Source organism: Syngnathus typhle, linkage group LG2 (assembly GCF_033458585.1).
Source record: "Syngnathus typhle isolate RoL2023-S1 ecotype Sweden linkage group LG2, RoL_Styp_1.0, whole genome shotgun sequence".
Lineage (NCBI taxonomy): Eukaryota > Metazoa > Chordata > Actinopteri > Syngnathiformes > Syngnathidae > Syngnathus > Syngnathus typhle.
In genome coordinates, this window is record NC_083739.1 from 3,968,427 (window position 1) to 3,981,022 (window position 12,596).

A 12,596-nucleotide genomic window follows, 5' to 3' on the forward strand; every position below is an offset into this window, starting at 1 on the left:
AACTATTCTGCCATCAGCCGCGTCTCCGAAACTTTGCAAACACATGGTTGAAAACATCTGCCTCCTTGACGGAGGTCAACACTTATTTATTTTCAAATCCAAAGCTGCGGCTGTTCTCCCAAGTGACGGACGTAAAGAGCGACATCATGACTGGCCCAAGATTTAGTACGGTGTACATTTCCAAAAAAAGCTGAGTCATCCTAAATTAGCAGCAACCATTCATGAGTCCCAGTGAGCCCCCCCGTCAACATTTTGAGGTCACGTATCTCAGAAATATATTATTGCCATTGCATAGATCAGACCTCGGACTTGATGAGCAATGTTTGGACGGAGGACGTATTGACACAGTACCAGCTGTGAGCGGCCTATTCAAGCAACTCGTTGCCCCGTAAAAAAACAATCTGTCGCAGATAAAGTTCAACGCTACCATTGCGCTCGTTCCCAGCAGCCCTGGAATGATGATGTCATCAAACCCGGCGTGACGCAATAGCACCTTACAAACGGGGCTGCTGGAAACCAAAACGGAACTTCCAGATCAGGACTCGCGCTCAAAAAGTTTGTACAAAAAAAAAATGAATAAGCACAGAACGTCCAATCAAATATGGCGTGGAAATAGGAAAAAAGGATGGAAACACAACACGATATCAAAAATAAAACTAGGAACAATCTGAAACAAAACATTTAAATAATACAAAAACAGCACACGTCAAACAAAAAGTAGTTGCGGAGATAAACACCAGCCTGCAAGTATCCCAACTGCTCTGCATTTTACTTGCTGTCCGTATTTTGAAAACGTGTTGAAGATGGCGCACGGGGTGTCAGCCCTTTTTTTTTGTTTTTTTTTTCTTCGGAAAAGTAGAACATGCACTGGTGACTTGTTGGAATATTCAAAGAAGTGCGGCGCCGGCGTGTGTACGCCAACCACATTCACCGGAATGATTTCAATCCATGTCGCTCTTCACTCGAGAGGAATTGTGTGATTGTCAAAAGCGTTGTGAAGAAAACAAACAAAAAATGACTCTTCTGTCAAACTTTCACAACCGACGAAACTGCCGCTGTGACAAGTTGGACGAGTTGGTCGCCATTGTGAGTGAGATCAAGACTCATAGCAAAACAAAAAGATGTACCATAAAAAGAAGCAAGAAAAATCATAGCTCCACAAAACAAAACATGTCGGTCAAAATAATGTTCCCCACTTCAGTCCATCGCCGTCTTTGCCAGACCAGAGGAGCTCCGAAAAAAAAAAAGAGCGTTCCTTCTGCGTCACGGTCCAGGCTTGTCAGATGAGTCGGACTTTTGGAGAGACCCGGTTGGAAAAAAAAAATCAATGGAGGTCAGGTGAAGTCGCGCACGCCGGTGGTGAGTCGGTCCATCTCACACTTGTCTTCACTTGTTACGCTGGTAGGAGAAGCTCGTGGGTTCGGTGGACGTCTCTATGGCGATGGACTGCTGGACGGCGCTTTCCTAACACGGAAGACGCCAAAGTCAGGCGAGCGGGGAACGCGAGTGTGCAGTCTGTGTTGGACTCACCTCAACTGAGATGTTGGTGGGAGGCACTTGCGGGTACTGGGTGACGTACGGCCCCTGCAGAGATGCGTACTGGAAAAGAGGTGCAATAGTCTTCAGACATTTTTTCCGAAGATGGATGATAAAACCCAGTTGGTGTGCTCATCGTTGCAGTTCTCCTGATTTTCACCAAAACATTTTGAAGTGTGCAGATGACTGACTGTGCTGCTTCCGCCCAAGGAGAGGTGGCCGAGCTGCTGGGCCAGGGGTCCCATCATGGACGTGGGCTGGATGGACACGGCGTGCTCCATCCCCGGCGTCAGGACGGCCCCCTTTGGGAGAGTGGTGTTTTGACGGGCGCGAGAAAGTGCCACGGCGGCGGCTACTCACCGAGGGCGCCATGATGTACGACGGCTGGTGGAGCCACGACGGGTTGTGCACCTGACAGCAAGCAAGCACAACGTTAATTTGAGTGAGAAGGTCTTCCCATGAGCATCTGTCTACCTGGTAGGCGGACACGGGCGAATGCATGTACGGAGGAAGCGAGGCGAGCCCGACCATCCGGTTGGAAGCCATGCTGTAGAACCTGCAGAGACAGACTTTCAGTCCACCTTTGGGTCAGTCCACCCGCGCCGCTGCATACTGACCCGTTGGCTAAGGCTGCGCCGGGGTCGTAGGTGAGGGTCAGTCTGCCCTGGAGGGGGAATTATGTTTTGGCTGCCGCTTGGTAGAAAAATTTCGAAGGCCACAAAAGTGCTTTGAACTCACAGTGTCTCCATCTCTGGTCCAGCTTCGTCCATTTTGCAGGTACTTTCCTTGACTCTGGCGCTTCTTCTGGCCTCCATCAGCAAATTTACACAATAAAGGCTTCAGTGGAACTGGACCAGGACATTGAGGAATATTTGATCGGGAGAAAACTTTGGACTCGTATTGGAGAGTGGAAAAAAAAACAACAACGCAAATGAGTCACCTAAAACTCCGGGTGGAGTCTTGATATATTTTCCATTGAAATGCTGGATGATGGCCTCGCATTTCTCTGTTGACTCCATCCTGGGAAAAAAAAGGAAAAAAAAATGAATGGCAGATGATAGGAATGACGCTGCAAACCAGGTGAGAGTCTCATCTGGGCGAGCGAGGAAGCGGGCACCTGGCAAAGCCCACTCCTCGGCTGATTCCGCATGCGTCGCGCAGGATGCGCGTGGAAATGGCCTGGCTGAAGGGCTTCAGCATGTTCTCCAGCTCCCGCTCGTCCATGGAGAGCGGCAGGTTGGAGATGTACAAATTGGTGGGGTCCTGCTCCTGTTGCTGCGAGGGTGAATGAAACTCAACGTCAAGCTTTCTTTTTTCCCCAATTGGGACCTATTTTAGCGTATTAAGTCAAATAGGCCTGTGTGCCTTTAAGAGGCGGGGCCAGCGTGAGGCGCCGTTTCAAAATCAACATTGAAGCAGTGGTGTGATATGAAAGCGTCATCAGCTCGTCCTTCAGTTGAAAATCACAGCTGCAACTTTTTCGAATTGACAAAGAGGTTGAAAAAGCCTAATTTCGCCAAGTGCCGTATTTTCCGGACTATAAGGCGCACCTAAAAACTGAAAATTTTCTCAAAAGCCAACAGTGCGCCTTATAGTCCGGTGCGCCTTACATATGGACCAAATTCCTAAATTTAAACTGGCATTGCGTCATGAAATCAATCATAAGTGGCCTGCTAAGACTATGAATCATGAAGTTAAAATAAAAAAGCTAAAATGGAGAATGATTTGATTTGGATTCGAAATCTGACATGATGCATTAATGGTGCGCCTTACAGTCCGGTGCGCCTTATATAAGGACAAAGTTTTAAAATGGGCCATTCATTGAAGGTGCGCCTTATAATCCGGTGCGCCTTATAGTCCGGAAAGTACGGTACATCTTTTCAAATGGGGTCAAAATAAAAAGTCAAGTATGGCCGTATTGCTGAAAGAATAAAGACGTATTTGCACGTGCGATGATGACCAGCTTCATTTTCTTCAAAGAGTGATGCAGCAGCCAATTGGATCAATGGCTCAATGAAATCAATGTGCAACCAAATAAGCCGCGTAGCCACAATGCATATTCATAATCATAATAAATTGTAAACGCAGTGTGAATTCATTTCCATGCCATTAATAGTGCACGCTGTGACCTGAGGTGAAGGTGAGCCCCCTCCCTCCCTCCTTCCCTCCCTCCCCTCAACAGCATGGCGGCGAATGCTGCGGCTCGCCATGAGTAATCCGACGCAAAGCTTGTACCGCCAAATCAAGTTATTGTCTGAGCACGCGGGAGGGAAGAAGCCGTATGAATGTTAGTGATGCGGATTAGCGGCAGATCGGCCCGCCAGCACGACCCCCCCCCACCCCACCATTGATTGGCTTTTTGTGCGACTTAAAAAAAACATTGCGCTTTGCAAGGTTATCCATCCCCTTTGTTATTTGGGAGGAGTGGGGAAAGCAAAAAAAAATTAAAAACCTTTATAATTGAATCCATTCATGGTGATAAAGCAGAAACATTCAGAACGTTTCTTAGGACAGTTCGTGATGGAGCCGCGGCCAGAGGCAAGTTTCATTTCGTTCCTGGGTTTATTTCATCGTTTTCATTTTGTTGAAAAGCACAATCAATAAAGACGGTTGACAAATGGTTCACGAGTTACAATTTTTTGCTTTCATGAAGAGGGGGAACTTGTTTTTTTGTTGCGTGCTTGTTTAGGGACACAATTAGGTGACGCACTCCCTGCTGCAGCAGGAGACAGGAGCTTCTCTTGAGAAGGTTGGTGGACCTTTATTTCTTTTTGTTTCAAAGCTGTGCCGTTCTTCATGGTTTGATAAAAAAAAAAAATTGTTGTGTGCTCATTGAGTTTGGAATTGCTCTTTCCTTTGTCCTGACGGCATACATAGTAAACTCAATTAATTAGGATTAATGCTTCAAAATAACTAAATATGTGCCGCGCCGTCACATGACAACCGCAACCGTATATATTATATTATATTATATTATATTATATTATATTATATTATATTATATTATATTATATTATATTATATTATATTATATTATATTATATTATATTATATTATATTATATTATATTATATTATATTATATTATATTATATTATATTATATTCTTTCAATTTCACTTCAAATAACGGGCCCGAATTATTATTATTATTATTTTTTTTAAATCAGTGCTTACCTTGGCCATCTGCGCCTGCACGCCCAGCTTCTTGAGCGCCGTCATTGCCTTCTCAGCCGAGGCTGGGCTGTCAAAGTCGACAAAGCCGTAGCCTGCAAAAGCACAAGAGCAAATCATTGACAGAAGCGGGACAAGCGACACTCATTTGCACGCATCTGCTGAGCTTCTTGAGCAAGCAATAAAATGAAAAAATGTCTTTTCCATTTTTATTTTTTTTTACCTTTGCACATAGTGGTTATTTTGTCCACAATGGCTTTTGTGGAGACTATTTTCCCATAGCTGAAAACAAACAAAGACCAAGAAACACAAAGTCAATGAAGTATCATGACGATCCAGGCCGTTCCTAATTGTGGCCGTGTGTATTATTGATCTGACCGTCCCTCCCCCCCTCCCTCCTGCAAGGCATGACTATTTCATGCTTTCATCTCTTTCCAAGCAACAATCACATCCTGCATCTCGAGTCGAATTGAATGTTCCGCATTCACGACAGCTGAGTGGATTGAGCTCCACGTGACGCCGAGTCCAGCGGAGTGTTGGAGAGTACCCGGAGATGGGCCCCGTGTCCATCCAACTCTCAAACTTGAGTCAAATTCCGTCTATGTCACGACGCGTTAGAAGCTCAGCTAATGATGACGAGATGCCTTCCAGTAAATGTTATTGGAAACCGAATCCTCTCTCTTAGGCTGGGCGCTCAAAGGCAAATTTCACGCCGTGATTTTATCAGCCGTAATACGAGAAGAAAGCCCCTGACCCACAAAGTGAGGCCAATTCACTCGCAGGCCTCGCATTCTCTCCATCCGCACGCGGCCCCGCCCCCCTCCGGGCCATCGCCGTGTTTGTCTTTCCCTTTCCCCCGGGCTGGTTGTTTCCTGTCGGGCGGGGCGGCCTTGCGTATCTTCCAGACGGCTGGAAAAGAGTAGATAGGCCTCTCCCTCGCTTTCTCAAGGTCCCTGCTGGCTCGGGCTAGTCCTCTCCGCGAGAAAGAACATTTCCATGGCAGAACTTGAAAAGGTGTGTTTTTTCTCCCCCGTTCAAACTCATTCAGACATCGAGCGGCTGTGTTTTGTCGGGTGACTTACGGCTGGCAGAGTTTGACCAGATCCTGGTCTGCGGTTCCGGGGTGAAGGCCACGGATGTACAGGTTGGTTTTGCTCAGCTGCTCCCCGCCATGATGGCCACCGTTGGGGCTCGGAGGCGGAGCCATCTGATGGATGGAGGGAGACGTGTACGTCTGCTGCAAAAGAAATTGAGCCATTTAGCCGCTGCCCTTGATGGCACCTCCCTCGCTCATGCACTACTTTGCTTCCAGAGGTCAAGGTTAGCTTAGCATCTGCTGCCGACACATCGTGAGCAAGTCTGTGACCTGAAATCTGGTGGCAAATGTTGACCTTCAACAAAAGTTAGATATAGTCTGAGGCTCAAAGCACAATGTGGGAAAAAAAAAAAAGCCCTGGCGTCCGGTTTTGAAGTTCTCTTGAGAAACAAAGCAGCAGCAAGGGGGAAGTTAATAGAAAGCAGAAGAAAGGTGGCGGGGGGGGGGGGGGGGTCCTTTAATCCTCTAGCTCTCTCCTCAGCGTCAAAGACACAAACCAGGTGTTGGATTTAGACAATGTTACATGTGTCCAAATCAAGTGGAAGATGCTCTCCTCAAGTCAGAACATTGTCCAAATCCAGAATTCCACAAATTCCAGCTCAATGTGGATTCCAGCCATAATGATTTCAGCATTGTTCAAGCCTTCCAAGCCACCGGGGTGAATATTTGCATAAATTCAGTCACAGCTCGGGCTTGAAGCAAAGACGTGACGTGCTTGTTCCATTGCATACGCAATTGTTGAGTTTGCTCCAAAAATCCATGCAGCTGTCTGGAGATCCATAAAGCGCATAAAGCAAAGGGATCCCGTGCTATACGAACATCTGCTGATGTAGATTAAAAATACATAACAGTGTCAATCATGGCTAAGTTGCTCTTAGTCCGCCTGCGATCGATCTGGCCCACGTAAGGTGACTTGCGTTGGTGGAGAACTTTTTTTTTTCTTCTGCAGGCTGCCCCTCTCGGTTGAAAGAAGGAAGGAAGGGGTGGGGCATGTCGCTCGTCGTCAAAGCGCAACTTTGCCAACTTGGCACGAGAAATTGAATGAAAACAAGCATGGTTGGAATAGAAAAGGCATGAGAAGAACTGTGAGGTGGCCCGGATGAGCACACGGTTGCTATTGTTGTGCACAAAAGCCAAGACGGAGAAGGGTGAGCACAAACGAAAAGAGCCATAGGAGCAACCCTCACGACATCCATCTCCCACGGTAGTTGCGCAATTTACCGCGGCGCGCAAAATGTATCACGCGTAGCCGGGCGTGTGCGTGAAAGTCGGCTCGCCCGCGTCTGCGCTTGACTTCGCTCAAGGACACTGCGGCTGGGAACGCAATGTCGAACCGGGGGCGCGGCAAAGTTTACCTTCTTGATGCCTTTGCTCCCGTAGCCGTTGTACGCGTTCACCCCTACGGAGAGCAGCATTTTGACGCGGCGGCGGCGGCGGTGGAGCAGCTGACGTCAGCCGCCGGGGAAGCCAGGAGCGCCGCTGCAGATGCTTGGAGTCGCCTCGCCTCGTTCTTTTGCCGGCAATCGGACGCACGACGCAGGTTGGGATCGCTCTCACAATGCTGCGTGCGCAGGACATCCCCCAGCCCTCCCCGTCCCAGCCCAGCCCAGCCCAGCCCAGTCTCCACAAAACACCCAATACATACTCTGGATGTGGGTCATTTCATAGTTGGACTTTTTCCTGTGTTCCCCAAAGCAAATTTCCAAAAAGCAATTTACAAGACAGAAAAAAACATGGGGTAGAAATTCTTCTTTTGCAATTGAAGAAGAAGGAAAAGTCATCCTTAAATATGATTTAGAATACCAAACATTTTTTTTTCTTATCCCGCGTGCTTACATCAAATCTTGTCCACCCATGTCCATATTGTGATCAAAGTTGGTTTTGGTGCCGGTCCTGTCAATCTGGTTAGCTGACCAAGTTCATTTTGAAGCCCTCCAGTGAGTAAACGTGCAACTGCTGATTAGGCCATCCCGCGTGTCAATGGAGCGATCATTTGCACGATGATGCAGCAATGCTTCAAAGACGAAACTTCCATGCTTTTGCATAAAAATGATGTGATTCTGCAGGGCACGAGAATAGGCGCCATTTCCACAGCAGCGATTATTGAAATGAGGTCATTCAGATGCTTTCAATCATTGCCATGTTTTGATTGGACCATTCAGCCAGATGGGCTGTGAGCTTCGCAACAGTTCAAGGACAGCCAGGGGTGGCGGGCTCGTCAACACACTCACAGCAAGGCCTTCCAGATGTTATTGAGATGAAATAAAAATACGACGTTTACACGATGTGCCTTGCAATTGAAATCCAAATTCCATGTAAATCAACTTCGACGACTAATCATGTTGCGGCTAAAACTAAACAAACACGGATGTTTCAATCTGCAGCACTATAGCGCCACCTACTGCAAAGGAGGACTTGCGGGGGGGACGTGAAGTATTGGTGGCTGGTATCAGCAGCCTCCACCGGTACTCGATAACGCTGCTTAGGCATAGAAAAGTGGAATGCGGGTATTAGTGATAATGCTGCAGCTGCTATGATAAAGTTAATGACAGTCGTTCTATATTGTTTTCAAATAAATCTGTGAGTGACAAAGCAGCACACAACAGCTGTCCGCCCGTATCTACCGATACAGACTGCTGTGAAAATTTCTAGTTGGAAGTTGGGAAGGGGAATGCTCGAGTATGGGGGAGGGTCGCAGGGGTGGGCCGGGCCGAGCCGGGGAGAACACAGCCCTCCGCTACATGCTCGGCATTCCTCGGCATAGCTCGTTCAGGAGCTGCCCTGCTCTGAAAACACACCAGCAGAAAAACAGGGGGCCACACAAGGCTGATGGGAGTCAATATGTAATTAGATTTCGGCATAATGTGAAGCAGATTTTTTTTTTTTTTCTTCAGAGTTGTATCTGTTGAGTCATGACACAAATAACTGCATGTGGTGCAACTCCAGAATCAGATTGTGGTGAGACCTTGATTTATGCTGTAGGCCATCTGAAGATTGTGGGGGGGTTGTGTGCAGATGTGTCTGGAGAGCGGCCAGGCCTTCTGGCCTGGGAGAACATGTGGTGTGGGAGTGTTTAGGCTGGCGTGCTTTCAAGACGCCTCCCACACAACACGCCGGCAACGGTTGGTTCACAGCGTCAACAAAACCTGCTGTGACCTGCCGTGACCCCGACGAGTGGCTTAAAAAAACAGGTAGTGCTGACCACAACTATCCTTGCATTGTAACACTCAGTGAGGGCTGCCCCCACAGATTCCACATACTTAACATTCTCCTTCGGGAGGTAGGCCCAAAGAAAACAGCGACGAAAAAAAAAGTCACGTCCGCTCCATCGGCAAGGTTAGTTTCTCCAACGCTCGCCTGGTGTTTTGGGTGCCGCTATTCAATGAGAGTCGATTGTGGACAAAGTATCATTTGTGAATATGTCGTTATTTGCAAAAGTCCTCTCACGGTTCTATTTTTTTTTTCTCAAAGTGGCCTACACGCAAGTCTCTCCATTGTGTAAGTATTTAGTGCCCCCTGCAGGTTGAGAATATTTAACAAAAAAAACGTTCCTCTCCGTACACAGTTCCTGCGTTGAACCAGGCGCGTTGGAAACGTTTCAGCTCTATTGGCTGGCTGCTATATTCTCAAACGCCACGTATTAGAATTCATATCAGTTGAGGGGAAGACAAACAAACGAATGTTCAAATTTCACAAAGGCTCAAAGAACGTCACGGAACGTCCCATCCTGCCCCTATGAGCAGGCGAACGTCAAAAGCTTCTAAATAAAAGCCTAGGAGGTGGCCGAACTCTGCGGGTGTCACTTTGCTGACTACGATTGCCCACTTGCTTCATATCTACCAAAACCACCGTCAGATGATCGGACTGCAGAGAAGAGATGCCGCTCGGGACGAGGCAGGTGGTAGAGTCACATCTTTCAACGTGTGTGTGAGGCCGAGTTGAAAACATTTTTAAGACACTCGATAGAACGCTGTGATATTATTTTGCTCCTGTTTGCTCAGAAACGCTACGGCTGCCTTCTGCTTGCGGCCATCGTGGTCGTGATTGTCATACAAACGGCTGCCATCATCTACTTGATCAACAGGTACGCGCGCTCGGACGCACTGGTCCACCAAAAGTCGAATTCCCACCCGTGGGTCCGATTCTGAAGGCTGAATGGCAACTAAATTGTAGCTTTATGTTTCAAGGCCTCAGGAGGACAAAGAGTTGGGCGAACTGATGGCGGCTTTGCTCGACAACTTCCCGGAGCACAACCGTACTGACTTTGCCCGCCACTGGGCGGCGCTGCAGACGTCACTCGGAGACCTGAAGGCGAACCAAACCTCGCAACTGAGCTCGAGACGGATCCTGCTTGCCCAAGTCTGCCAGGAGATTCGCAGCGACGAAGGGCTGTGGAATCAGGAACTGAAAGAAAACCCGAGTTGGGCTTTGACGGGTTCTATGACCAGCCTGCAGAAGAAGGTGGTAGATCAACCTCCACTTAACAGAGAAGTCGAAGGTAGCGAGCGAGCGAGGTCATCGAGTTTGTTTGAAGCGCGCGTCCATTTTGCACTTTTGCGTTTTTTTGTTTTGTTTTTTGACAGATTCTATGTCCAGGCTGCAGTCGGTGGTAGATCTACCCATACTTTACGGAAAATTCAAAGGTAGCTATAGCGAGCGAGCGCATCGTGTTTGTCAAAAGCGCGCGTCCATTTTGCACTCTCACGGTTTTTTTAAATTATTATTATTTTTTTTTTGCTTCAGCTTTCATGCCTAGAGACTGCACTGATGTCATGGCGGAGGGACATTTCCAAGATGGAGTCTATCTCATTTTTGGCGGCTTCAAAACCTTCGAGGTTTACTGCAACATGAACTTTGACGGGGGAGGCTGGACCGTAAGTGCTTGAGCCCCAAAACCAGCGGCGTAGCCAAGCCGAGGCGAGCCTTAGGACTCCCTGCGCCCCGGTTGAAAAAAAACCCGCGCTTTTTCGATTCTTCATTTTCATGCCGTTTTTTTTCTTTCGGTCTTGCGCGAATGTGCTTGCGCTATTCTATGTGCGCGATGTTATCCATTCACCGTTTGCCTCCCGGCCCCGGATGTTGTTTTAGCGATCAGCGAACGGCGTGGGTTATGTTCGATTTTTTTCCTGCGTGCGCCCGCCCCTACAGGAAAAATTCCTCGCTACGCCACTGCCCAAGTTCCCGTTGTGATGCGTTCACCAATAAAGTTGGCCCCTTTTTTTGCGTGTGCGTGCATGTGTGTGCAGGTGATCCAGAGAAGACAGGATGGCTCTGTCTCATTCGCTCGTAATTGGGACGCCTATGAAAATGGCTTTGGAACAATAACAGGAGAGCACTGGCTAGGTCTGAAACACACACCTTAAAAGACATCCTTCTTGTCAAGCCTTCGTCGTTTGTGCGGGTGACACTGCGTGTTTGCAGGCCTGCGGAATATTTACTCTTTGACCGTCTTGGGCGGTTACCAGTTGCGGATCGACGTCACCCAACATGATGGCAGGAAATACTTTGCTCTCTACAACGACTTCGCAGTGGGCCTGAACTTGTTGGACCCCGTGAAGGTCGGCTACCCGCTGTTTGTGAACGACTACTCGGGAAACGCAAGTAGAGACTCCCACTGCCAGCGCGCGCACTCGAAAGCCTGCGTGATGTCGAAATCAAGTTTGTGTGCTTTGCAGCCGATGGCTTCTGGTTGAATTCTGGGATGAAGTTCAGCACCAGAGACCGCCACCAAAGTCCTCATAAGAATTGCGCCTATGACTCCGGTTGGTGGTACAGTTCCTGTGGCAGCACTGACCTGAACGGGGTGTACTCAAGTGGATTCTATAGTAGAGTGAAATGGTCCAATTTGGACCCCCTGACATTCGTCGAGATGAAGATCCGGCCCAATAAAGCACCGACATGTCGGTGCTGCCGAAAGTCACACTAAGAACACTTGATAATTGGAATCAACCTCCCATCTATCCAAGACTTGTACCTGTCCAGGACCAGGATGACCAGGATGTTCCTTCCTGAATGTTGTTAGTCACCTAAATGATGAACAGAGGCTGTGATGTACCAAATTCCTTGTTTGGCACGCTCAAACATGGCGAATAAAAATTCTTGAATCTGTTTTTTATCGTCTTGAATGTGGGGAACGTAGAGCCGACGGATTAAAGAAATTTGGGGCCATCTTCTGCATGCGTTTGTCTTGACGTATTTTTGATACTTCCGAACAATTGACTGACTTTTATGCAAGGTGCGCTAAGCTACTAGAAAGGTTGATAAACTCTGGGTCGAGATCTGTTGATCCTTTTGAATGTGCTGCAAGTACTGATAAATGATTCAAAAGGAAAAGACCTTTCTTGGGTGGTCAGTTAAAAAATATTTTTAAGTAGCTTTACTCCCATTTTTATTTGTGGCTGACAGTGTTGTCTCTTCTATTGAACCCTCAGAACTTGCTTGCTTTGTTTCTGAGCTGCAATAGTTGCATAAATTTGCTGAAGAAATATTTTTTTTGTTAAAATTCTGTTTTCCTCTCTAATTTGCCGTTATTGTTGATCACCAGTGTATTTTATTTTTGTGTGAATTTGTTTTCCTTATTTGTACGTCATTTCATATATGAAAGCTTCTCGTAGCAGCTTTACAATACAGTGCTGTTCAATTGTCAACAAAAAAGAGCGCCCTAAAATATGTTGCGTGATTAAATTAAAGAGAACAGCGATCAAACTTCAAAGTTTCAAAAATTCTCCTTGGTGGCGCTAATAAATTGTCTAAGAGTTCAAACGAAAATCAAAACCTGTCTCATTACCACTAG

At 47.3% G+C, this 12,596-nt stretch overlaps 2 protein-coding genes and 1 long non-coding RNA gene across 10 annotated transcripts; 2 read left to right on the forward strand and 1 right to left on the reverse strand.

Moving 5' to 3' along the window:
- Window positions 1-47: 47 nt before the first annotated feature.
- LOC133171022 (RNA-binding motif, single-stranded-interacting protein 2-like) lies at window positions 48-7,306 on the reverse strand. 4 transcript variants are annotated; one of them, XR_009718668.1, is made up of 14 exons: window positions 7,159-7,306; window positions 5,790-5,944; window positions 4,931-4,989; window positions 4,711-4,802; window positions 2,654-2,811; window positions 2,477-2,556; window positions 2,275-2,384; window positions 2,154-2,200; window positions 2,011-2,092; window positions 1,897-1,947; window positions 1,697-1,838; window positions 1,531-1,599; window positions 1,379-1,464; window positions 48-1,293 (listed from the first exon to the last, which is right to left on the reverse strand). XR_009718668.1 is itself a non-coding variant. In XM_061304312.1 (14 exons), exons 1-13 carry the CDS (start codon window positions 7,216-7,218, stop codon window positions 1,387-1,389), a joined length of 1,152 nt encoding a protein of 383 aa, XP_061160296.1. In that variant the 5' UTR covers window positions 7,219-7,306; the 3' UTR covers window positions 48-1,293; window positions 1,379-1,386. The 4 variants fall into 4 exon arrangements, 2 of the variants coding, with proteins under 2 accessions (XP_061160296.1, XP_061160287.1); XM_061304312.1 differs by having other exon boundaries at window positions 1,728-1,838; XM_061304303.1 differs by having other exon boundaries at window positions 1,728-1,838; window positions 1,897-2,092.
- Window positions 4,191-7,912, forward strand: LOC133171104 (uncharacterized). Its single transcript, XR_009718689.1, has 2 exons — window positions 4,191-4,285; window positions 5,756-7,912. It is a non-coding gene; the product is annotated as an uncharacterized LOC133171104 (long non-coding RNA).
- Window positions 7,913-8,534: 622 nt separating this feature from the next.
- LOC133171048 (fibrinogen C domain-containing protein 1-like) lies at window positions 8,535-11,911 on the forward strand. Of its 5 annotated transcripts, XM_061304313.1 has the most exons (9): window positions 8,540-9,139; window positions 9,659-9,724; window positions 9,805-9,887; window positions 9,991-10,301; window positions 10,387-10,446; window positions 10,547-10,677; window positions 11,050-11,146; window positions 11,225-11,404; window positions 11,479-11,911. In XM_061304313.1, the coding sequence occupies exons 2-9, from the start codon at window positions 9,659-9,661 to the stop codon at window positions 11,727-11,729; spliced, it is 1,179 nt and encodes a 392-aa protein (XP_061160297.1). In that variant the 5' UTR covers window positions 8,540-9,139; the 3' UTR covers window positions 11,730-11,911. The 5 variants fall into 5 exon arrangements, with proteins under 5 accessions (XP_061160299.1, XP_061160302.1, XP_061160301.1 ...); XM_061304315.1 differs by having other exon boundaries at window positions 8,535-9,724; window positions 11,463-11,686; XM_061304318.1 differs by having other exon boundaries at window positions 8,536-9,724; window positions 11,225-11,361; window positions 11,479-11,631.
- Window positions 11,912-12,596: the final 685 nt, after the last annotated feature.